This window comes from Mus pahari, chromosome X (genome assembly GCF_900095145.1).
Source record: "Mus pahari chromosome X, PAHARI_EIJ_v1.1, whole genome shotgun sequence".
Taxonomy (NCBI): Eukaryota; Metazoa; Chordata; class Mammalia; order Rodentia; family Muridae; genus Mus; species Mus pahari.
Window position 1 is genome coordinate 42,781,199 of NC_034613.1, and position 10,842 is coordinate 42,792,040.

The 10,842-nt window shown below is 42.3% G+C and overlaps 1 protein-coding gene across 1 annotated transcript in view; it reads right to left on the minus strand.

Moving 5' to 3' along the window:
• Window positions 1–2,828: 2,828 nt before the first annotated feature.
• Gpc3 (glypican 3) overlaps window positions 2,829–10,842 on the minus strand; it is a 334,864-nt gene continuing 326,850 nt past the window's right edge. Inside the window, exon 8 of the mRNA XM_021187739.2 lies at window positions 2,829–3,359. Within this exon, the coding sequence (XP_021043398.1) occupies window positions 3,190–3,359 (170 nt within the window). The 3' untranslated portion in view covers window positions 2,829–3,189. The remainder of the gene's footprint in view (window positions 3,360–10,842) is intronic.

A 10,842-nucleotide genomic window follows, 5' to 3' on the forward strand; every position in this document is an offset into this window, starting at 1 on the left:
AGCTCAGTTGCTATAATGCCTGCCTAGTATATATGAGGTCTAATATCACACAAAGTAGGTTTGCACATGCCTGTTACTTCCAGAACTCTGGGAGGAGGTGGCAGGAGAATTAGAAGTTTAAATCATCCTCTATTACATAGTGAGTTCTAGGCTAAAATCATCTTCTCTTACATAATGAGCTCTAGACTAGCCTAAAAGAGATCTTGTCTTAGTATCAAAGTTCATGGTTGCAAAGGAGGCCTCTGCATTCTTAGGCCCTGGGCCTCTGTGGAAGCAGAATGCCCTCTCTTCCACTCTGCATAGTCTGTACCTGCACCACAGGCCCACAGAACTACTGATCCATTTTGGCATGGAAAAGCAAACGTGCTTATGGGTCTTCTAAGACATGCTTAGAAAAGCAAAGAACCAAAAAGAGGTATAACAATTATTGTTGAAGGACAATTGTGAAAAGCCCTTATTTTATCCTTAACTTCCTGTTCTTCTTTATGGGAGAGCCAGATCAATGGGCTGATATAACAGGAAGAGAGATTTAGACTCCACTAAAAAAGAACTGGGTTACATTATGAGTTGTATGTTAATATAATCCCAAGTGTTTGAATGTACATCTATGGAGGGAGAAGGGAAAGTGACTGAACAATCAAATGTTTAACAGTAGGGGTGGGGTGGTACTCACTGGTAGAATGCTTACCTAGCCATTTGTGCTTTATCTCCAGACCACACCTCCTTAATTAACAGTGGACACCAATGGTTGTGTCACTCAGCTTGCCATCATTGTAGCAAAATATCTGAGGTAATTAATGTTCATGGTGCCTTGTTACTGAAACTTCATTTGCCTGACTCTCAGGGTGGAGACATTTGTAACAGGAACAAAACGTGGTTTCACAGCTACCAATTTATTATTTTTACTACTACTACTACTATTATTTTGCTAGATTAACTAAAGCTTTTTTTTTTTTACAATAACAGGGGAAGTTTTTAGATGATAACTGGGTTTAAGTCCTTCTTCTGGTCTGTTGTTGCTAGTGAATCAGGCTGCAAATCTAAGGAATGAACATTCTCAGTGTTCCATTTTCATAAATCCAGGACCAAAGGTTTGTGAAGCAAGAACAGCTTCATCTTCAAACTACCTTCAAAACAAAGGTAGTTTCTTGTTCTTTGTATCTCACCAACCATTGTGAACCAGGCACGTTATGTCAGAAAATAAAACCAGCAACAAGACAAAAACAGAATTTGTTTAGAAAAAGGCAGGTCCCACATCTCCAACCTGCATTTGCAGGGATTTCTGAAAGGGACAAGGACAAGTGGGTATTGGAAAGTTATGCTCGGCAGGAGACCTATAGAAGAATGTTGGGGACAGTAAGAGTGAGGACTTGGATGGGAAGATAAGCTGTGATAAATTGGACCTTCTGCTTCCCCTGGTGACCTTCTACTCTGGGACGGAAGCTGGAGCTCCTGCGGGGAACTATTTCCCAGCATCAAAGAGAACTGCCTATCCTCTCCCTGCACCTCACCCTGGCTCTCTGCATTGACATTACCTGGCAGGAAAGCCATGTACAGAGCGTTATATACATGATAAAAAAATGGCAAATTGGTTATTCCCAGAATTCTCTGGCAGCAGGAAGGCAATCAAAGGGAAGTAGTAAGTGCCATGAGTGCCATGAGATGTTGTCTGTGGACAAAAATGGACTGAAGTCAGAGTGCTGGGCCTATGATTCATGGAAGGACACTGTTAGAGCTAGTATGAGTGCTGGGAGCTCAGCTCTATGAGGGTAGTGATCAAGGGCTCCTGCTCTTGACACTGTCTCTAGTACCTGGTGCCTTATGAGCTACTCAATAGGTTCACAAAATCAAGCTTTATGCAAGTGACTGTTGAACAAGCCAACTGAGGCTGCGGCTTAGCGATGCGTCTGGTAAATGATAAGCTTACTGATGACCACTTTTACAACCCAAATGCAGGACATCTGTTAACTCTGTCATGCTGTGGTCTTTGAAGAGACATGACAGAGAGTAAGCCTAAGAGAGCAGGAGAGAGCTGAGAGAATTCTTTGTTATGCTTCGGCCCACCTCTCTAGCTTATGAAAAAGGAGAATATTGATCTTATGACTTATAAATAACCTGCCCAGAAGCTTTTCTCTTTGACATTTGTGTGTATGTACACGTCTATATGTATGCTGATGTACATATGTGTACTGGTGCATGTGAAGGCCAGAGGTAAACTTTAGGCTCCTTTAGGTTGTTTCTACCTTGCTTTTTGAGACAATCTCTCTCTCTGGTCTGGAGCTCACTGAATAGGCTGGCTGGCTAGCAAACTCAGGGTTTCTCTTGCCTCTGTTTTTACAAAGCTGGCATTAGAGACACATGCCACCAGGCTTTGCTGTCTTTGTATGGGGGCTGGGGTTTGAACTCAAGTCTTCACACTTTTAAGGCAAGCAAGCACGTTAGCAATGGAGGCATCTCTTCATTTCAAAAGGGAAATTTGTAAAGAGAGGTCATGGTGGAACTCTTTTGTGACACCTTTGGTCTCATACACAGGACAATACAACCTAAGGATTCTCAATGGAAGAGACTGGGCATGTGATATACCTTGAGAATAGGCAGTTTAATCAGGACTCAAAGCCAGCATTGGTACTCATTCAGAACGTATAGGTAAAGAAGTGGTTGTGCAGGGTTTTTGTTTTTGTTTTTTGTTTTTGTTTGTTTTTTGGATTGTAATGGGATTACACTGAATAGAAAGCCAGATAAGAAGAGCAAAATTTGGATAAAGGGAGAAGTATATGACCCTCTCTCTCTCTCTATATATATATATATATTAAAAAGGACCAATACCATTTATTTGAATGTTTATTTATTTATTTATTTTTTTGGTCAAAGAAATCCATGCAGAGAAAGAGAAAAGAGGGGAACATGTCAACCATGTTCCAACAGTCAAATGTAAGAAAATAATTTGGCACAACTTGAAGGTTTTTTTTTCTTTGCAAAAAGACAATCTATCCTACCACTAAAATTTACCATCCTCATAAAGATACCATTTGATTTTCGAAAACATAACACATGGTTAGTCTCCTACTTAATGGTGGTGGGAGGAGGCATAAAANATTAAAAAAAAAAAAAAAAAAAAAAAGAAGGTGGCTCCCTTTCTGTAGGGACCACAGGTGCTGCAGGGCAGCACAGGCACTGGACACTGGCAAGTCAGTGCACCAGGAAAAAAAAGCACGCCACATAGATGGCCACACTGATGAGGATCTTCAGTGGGGACGGCATGTTCCCCACGCTGTGAGAGGTGGTGATCTCGTTGTCCTTCTGATTTCCATGTTGCTTGTTCCCCGGAGCATCGTCCACATCCAGATCATATGCCAGTTCTGTCAAAAGAGAAAGAGGATTTGAGTCGCAGGCCTTTTTTCCCACATCAGGTCTAAACCATTCACAGTTTCTGGTCTGTCTGGACTGGTGAGGAACTCCCATTTCGACTTTTCTTTTGTTTGGAGAGCCAGGGTTCCCAGAGGTGGGAAGGAGAAGGTGTGTTTGGAGGTGTTTGGAGGACGTGGACTGGAAGGAGATGACCAGAAGTGCTCTTTTTTAGAGCACAGCAACCGGGAGTGAGTCAGTCAGCACTTCCCTCTCTACTCCGCCAACACAACAGGATGTTTGTTGGCCCCTTGCAACATCTCCCGGGCAGATATGTACCCTTGAGTTGAAGGTCAGTTTCATCAGAGCTTACATCAAAATGGGCTATTTGGTGAACTAATCTGTCCTTGTGTGTTAGGGAAGGGAAGGAGGGTGACTGGTGAGGAGGAATTTTACTTTTCCTTAACCCCTTACAGTGGACTGGATATTCTTATCCCAGGGACTTCGTTGAGTTCATGTTGAAGGACAGGGTAATTTGCTGTTGAAAGCTGTTTTATTTTTCCCCAAGTACTTCCTCTTTTATACAGTTTCCTCCCCCACAAAAATCAATAAAACCACACCAAAAAGTCACATCTATCAAAGAAAGTGTGTCCAGCCTTTTGTCACTGTGATACAGCACTGTCACCTACAAAGTTCATATTTGAGAGTTACTGAAGCAAGCTATTCTCTTCTTCCAGAAAAAGCTACCCCAAACTCTCCTAATGTTTTAAGTAAGTTTATGAATTTGTGTTGGGGTACATTTCTAGCTATCTTGGGGTGTATGAGACTTCTGGCTGGACAGGCCTGAAAACATGGGATAGTGAAGTAAGGCTAAGAGAGGCTCATGGGTAAAAGTCTTGCATTCTTTGCCTATTATGTATGAGATGTGTACATGATTCTGAAAAAAAAAATAAAAAAATAAAAAACTCCACAAAACAAAACAAAACAAAACAATAAAATGTCCTTGATTTGGTCTGAAACAAAAGTCACCAAGAAAGCAAATCTAAGCAGATTGAGGTTTCTATGTGAGATTCAAGATCACCAGACCAGGGGTCAAATTCTTGCAAATTTGCATTTTCAGATCCAATCCACCCACCCCACCCCTTCCCCCTTGCATGACTCCATGGCTACTGTTTCTATTTCAGTATCTTGTGAAGGTGATGTGAGTGACTTACAACCAACCAACTGCCCCATTGCCGGGGGCTAGGAGGAAATGGCTGGGATTCTACCCAATGAAGGCAAGGAGAGGAAGGAAGAGCTCTTATTACAGGTCATGAAAATACTCAGTAAGTACCAGGAAGCAAGTGTGGGGACTCAACTGGTTCAGAAGACACGCAGAGCGGGGTCTAAGGCCAGGCAGCTCTGAGGCTGGCATGGGTTAGTCAAGGAGATCAAAGTCAGGGGCTCTGATTTCATAGGCTGTGACCCCATCTTCCAAAAAGGATATTGCATTCTATAATGCTACCAGGGATGATGAGAGAACCAATTTTAATATGCCTCACCTGAAGAAACAAGACGTTTTATCACAAGGTTTCCTTAATTTGCATACATTTGGTCACCAGTATAGATCAAGTTTTTTTCTGTGCTTTGGCTTACTAATTATATTTCTCAATGGGCAACAGTTCCATATTATCTGCCTTTTAGTTTGATGGGTATGGATATTTTCCCTATTAATTTGAATAATATATATTATAATGGACCATCTGCTTATATTAACCAAAACCAAGTATTTTTTTTTGATCTTGCAATTTATTATAATTCTCTATCATTGTGTCCTAAAGAGATGATGATGGAACTTTTAATATGAATAAATTTGATTCTATTTCACTCATCTAAAATTGAAGCAAGTTTCTTTTGCCCAAGTGCTGATAGTAATTCAAATCTTGTTTTCCAGGGAACTCTGTTACTTAGGAAAAGTAATTTAGCAGGCTGTAATCCAGATCCCCCTCAGTCCATGCAGACAGACAAAATAAAAGGGAAAAGAACAAAGAGCAACACTCTACTTGGAGATCAGACCTCTTTCTCTGAAAGGTGAACTATGTGCAGCGCACAAGAAGGCTGGGGTCAGCTGTCAGTCGGCAAGGATAGCACAGGCTTAGTTCGTGATCAGATTTCACTAAAGCAGAGAGCACATATGGCTGATCTGTTGAAAGCCAAGCCTTGGGTCCCACGGCAGCTTCTCCACTTAAGCAAAGAGGGGGTATTTTTAGGGTTGACCCAAATGAGAAGGCTCTCTGCATTGCTCTCACATTCCTTTTCTGGATGATACTCTCACCCAACATCAAGATGAAACAATATCTATTAATGTTTCCACTTTGCTCCTGCTCTGTTAGCTCTGCTCTTCAAATAATCCACCAACACTAAACAGTCTTGAGGACTGGAGCAGCTACAGCAGGTGTAACACTATGTTCAACCCAGGAGTTTCTAAAGCTGTACTTCACATTTATTTATTTATTTATTTATTTATTTATTTATTTATTTATTTATTTATTTGTGTGTGTGTGTGTGTGTGTGTGTGTGTGTGTGTGTGTGTGNGNGNGNGNGNGCGCGCGCGCGCGCGCGCCTGCCATGTGAGGGTAGATGTCAGAAAGCCACTCTCTGGAGTAGCTTCTTTTCTTCCACGTGGATTCTGGGGGACTGAACTCAGGCTTGTGCAGCAAGTGTGCCCTCAACCCTCTAAACGTTTTCTTTGGATCTTATGCATGGAAATGATAATAGGGACCTCTAAGTAAACTATTGAATGCTCATGTATACCAGGCAATGTGCTATTTATCTCATTTACTTTAACGTTTCCCACCACCTTATGAAGTAGGTATTGCAATTACTATTTTAGGAATGAGGAAGCTCAAGTTCAGGGTAATGCTTTTGGTCCATATTTCCGTGGCAACTAATAGCTGTACTATCTGAATCCAGCATCTAACTGTACACCTCTTAGGAAGCCTTGTTGCTTCTTTTCTTTATTTTAAAAAGTTTTGATTAGATGTATTCATTTTGTTTTATATTTTAGATATCAGTGTTTTGTCTGTGTATATACATGTGTACCACATGAATGCTTGGTGCCTATGGAGGTTAGAAGAAGTGACTGGATCCCCTGAAACTGGAGTTATGGATGGTTATGAGGTGCTATGTGTATACTGGGAATTGAATCCAAGTCCTCTGCAAGAACAAGAGCTCTTATCGTCGAGTGAGCCATGTCTTCAGACCCACCCTACTGCTTCTTGAAAAATTCTGGATACCAAATATGTTGCAGGACAAAGGAGTAATAGATTTTCATTAAACCAAACCAAACCAAACCAAACCAAAAACCTCAATTGTTGACTATATATCACAAAAGGAAACTTCCAAAGCATGACAAAAGGCATTGTTTCCACATCAAGTTCACCATGTTTTCGATTAAGAAACCTTGTTAAACTCTATAGGATAGTGCAGGGAGTTCTTGATTTGGGGGAGCTGATGTGGAAATTACCACTTCTGTTTCCCAAGAAATGAGAAATGATGGCTAAGGCCATGAGATCCCAGGCACACATTTAGGCCACCAAATGGCCTCTAGGAACATCCTTATCTAAATTATGGCTAGAGATTGTGTGAGGCTTTCCTTTCAGCAGGAAGAGATGCCTATCACTCAATCCCCCAGTGCGGTGCCTGAGGTGTAAACTGACAGGAAGCCCAGCAAAGGCACACTCTGTGCTAGGGCCACCGCCACAAGGATTAGAGCTGAAAGAGGTATCTGAGAAGAATAAGAAAGTATTATGGGAGACAGAGAAAATAGGATCTTGGTCACAGATAAATAAGGACATTCCTGGAGGAAAGAAACAGAATCCAATTTCATTTAACAAACAATGCTATCGTAGGTATGGTGTCCCAAGGAGTAAGCAAAAGACGGAAGGAAGATTTAGCTAGTCCTTCAAGGAATCCCGTACTTCAGCAAGGGCACCACACCCATAGATAAACCAGATAGACATTCCTTAGATCACAGAGAGGGTTCATAGGAAGACAGTAGCAAATTACCAAGAGGATCGATAACAAACCTAAAGGGAAGTATCTAGGATGATTTCTTAAGCCAACTTGGCTATCTCCATTAAGAGATGTGTGATGACCACAGCAGGGCTCAAGAACTGAGACTGGAGGCAGTGGATGTTCAGTAAGACCACGTGGCTTAGGAATGTTACAACTATTGTGAAGGTAGCAGGAAGGGCAGTCCCACAGTTTCTAAGGCAGAACCTGCACAATCCGATCTCTGTGCTTAGAAAGATCCCAGTTATCAGTGTGAAGCACAGCCCTAAGCCAGAATGACTCAGATCTCTTGTCCTGACGAAACAAGAAGCCTGTGGGAACACGAGCTGGGGATCAGTGAGTAGCACATATTTAAAAAAAAAAAAAAGTCTATGAAAAGCCAAACTTACACCAAGGGAAACAACTAGGTTTTACTATAAACCAAACATATTCTGAGAAACACCACAAACCACTATATTTGAAATCACTCATATTTTTCAGTAATTTTTTTCAGCCTATATTTTCAACATGTTAAGTGCATGTTTTGAAAGGATCATAAATTGCTTTTATTTTGGAGTGGTTCTTCTGTGAGAATCTTTTGGGCCAGCAAGGAGTTTTTTTTCCCCCAGCTTCATCTAAAAATCTGTTTCTATTTGTAATCAGTTTAACGATGCCCAGGGGGGTAGACACAACTATCTGTACTAATTACACACTCAGCCCAGACTTTCATTTTGCCTCAGTGGCCTTTGTGTTGTAGATTAGATGATCCATTTAAAATAACAGTCAGTCATTAGGGGCTGCCTGTTGTTTGTGTTGGAAAGCTTTTCTGCACTGGGCAAAGCTCTGAAAGGAGAGTCCTCTATTCCTGGTTATTGAAAATCTCCTCTTGGAATCCCCAAGGAGTCTTTACTATCCCCTGGGGTCTGGAACTCTAGATTCCAGGCCTTCCCACTTCACCTCTGACAAGGCATTTCCTACTTAAAGCTTCAGTTGCCCTATATGTCAAATCACGGTGCTGAACTGGTGACCCGTACATTTCCTTCAAGTTTTATTTTTCTGGTTTCGAGGCTCTTGGGACCTGGAAAAGGAGTATAGTCTGCTGCAGGCTGGAATCGTTCCTTTATTCTTAAGAGCCAAGGCGGCCTCTTCCAACAGAGCTTCCCCATAGCAGGGTCAATCAGTTATTTCACCATGGATATTTCTCTAGCAATCATCAGCTACGGAAGCTCTTGCCTCTTGAGTGTCCTAGTCTTGGATGAGAGACCCTGGCAATAAACAAACCCATGATGCACTGTTCTGGTTTTGTTTTTAACCCATGGTATAACGTTCCCCCCCCACACACACACACTAAAGCCACTGCCCAAAAAGCTTTGGGGGGAAAGTTGCTGGGTCTGAGGGAGAGCCCCTCAAGCCTACGCAGCCAGTGAAGAAGGATTTGGTGGTCAAGGAGATCAGTTTTGGGACTCTTTCAAAGCCTCTGAGGGCCTGAGCATATAACAACGAGGAAATGCTCATCCTCTGAGGAAAACGGGCATCAAGAAGTTGCTGTGGTACAGGGCAGCTCTGGTTGCCCTCAAAATGGAAGGGGAGGGAGTAGAGCTGGAAAGATGTATCAGTGATAAAGAGCGCTAGCTGTTCTTCCAAAAGACCCAGTTCAATTCCCAGCACCCACATGGCAGCTCACAACCGTCTGTAACTCCAGTCCAGGGGATCTGACACTCTCACACCAATGCACATAAAATAAAATAAATTCTTTTTAGAAATGGAAGGGGAGGAGGCTAGGGATGAGGCTCAGTAGTGAAAATGCTGGTCTCAAGCATACACGGCCTCGGGGTCAATCTCTAGCCCTATGTAAACTGGGTGTGGTGGCCATGGCTTGGAATCTCAGCCCTTGGGAGGTGGAAGCAGGAAGATCAGAAGTTCAAGGTCGTCTTTGGCTGAAGACCCTGTCTTAAAGATAAAAATGGCAGGAAAGAGGATGCTACTGCTAAGCCAAGCATGGGGTTTCTTCCTTGCCAAGCCTATTCCAGCAGATGGCTTCAATCTGGCCCTAATATAGCAACAGACCAACACTGCCATCCATCCCTGTGTTTTCCATTTGCTGTGTACAGTTAAGACATGAGTATGTGAAACCTCAGGACATTGCCTGGCATACCCCAGAGGATAAAACTGGGGGCAATCTCCAAGGAAACGGCACTCATTGCAACACTGCTCACTTTGCTGCCCATTCATATGGGCATCCTGGGGCTCTGCCATTGGTTTCTGATTCCCAAACAGATCTTGCTTTCCTTGTCTTCTGAACCACAACAAAAGCCCCCTTCCTGCCACAGTAAGTCCACCTCCTTTATGAACTTTCAGGAGTGAAATGAGTTCTTGGGACTTGAAAGCAGAAGCAAGTGGCTCTGCAAATGAAGCCAGGCTCTCTGGAGGTCTGCATTTTCTTCTTCAGATGTGGGTAAAGAGGCATACTTCAGGCCTTTGGCTTTTAATTCTTCTAATGGGACCCCGTTAAGAACAGGCACATTTCATAGTGTATCTTATTGACTACACTATGAGCTGTCTATTTTGCCTACTTGATAACCGACTATAAAACCTGGCAGTGATCTCATGGCTTCTCCTGGAACAGGGTTAGGCAGTTAAGTCTCCACTTTGCGTTCTATTGCCAACTCCAGCCTGCAAACATCCTCAGCTACAACCGTGGGGTGTTGAGAGCATATAGTAGATTGTTCCCATTCAAGGAGGCATGGTCTCTCTCATCATAAGCCTATTTTTCAAGCTGAAGTCCAATATCTTCAGATTACACTACACTAGGCTCTGGGCATACCTCCCAGGATGTAGTAGAATAAAAGTACACGGCTTTATAGTAAAACATTCAAGGCTGGGGCTGGAGAGATGGCTCAGTCATTAGGAACACTTTTTGCTCTTACAGAGGACCTGGGTTTGATTCCCAGTACATAAATGGCAGCTAACAACACACTCTAACTCTGATTCCAGGATGACTCTTATACCCTCTTGAGGCTTCTTCAGGCTTTTGTGTGTGTATATATATATATATATATATATATATATATATATATATATATATATATATATATAGAGAGAGAGAGAGAGGGGGGGGCAGGAATGCGCTCTCGTGCATGCATACATCACACACACATACACACACACACACACACACACACACACACAAATACATGAATGAACCTAAAAAAATACTTTTTAAAGAACACGTAAGATTGTATGATGGAGTAGGGGTGCCCTGAAAACTTCATCGAACATTGCTGATTGAGCTAGCCCTTCAAATTAGATTCCATATCCTCACAGGCAGAGATTTGATGGTGCTCTTTGAAGTGCATAGGGTGGAAAGGTCTTTTTTTTATTATTATTATTTTCTTTATTTACATTTCGAATGCTATCCCAAAAGTTTCCCATACCCCTCCCCCCACCTCTGTTCCCCTACCCACC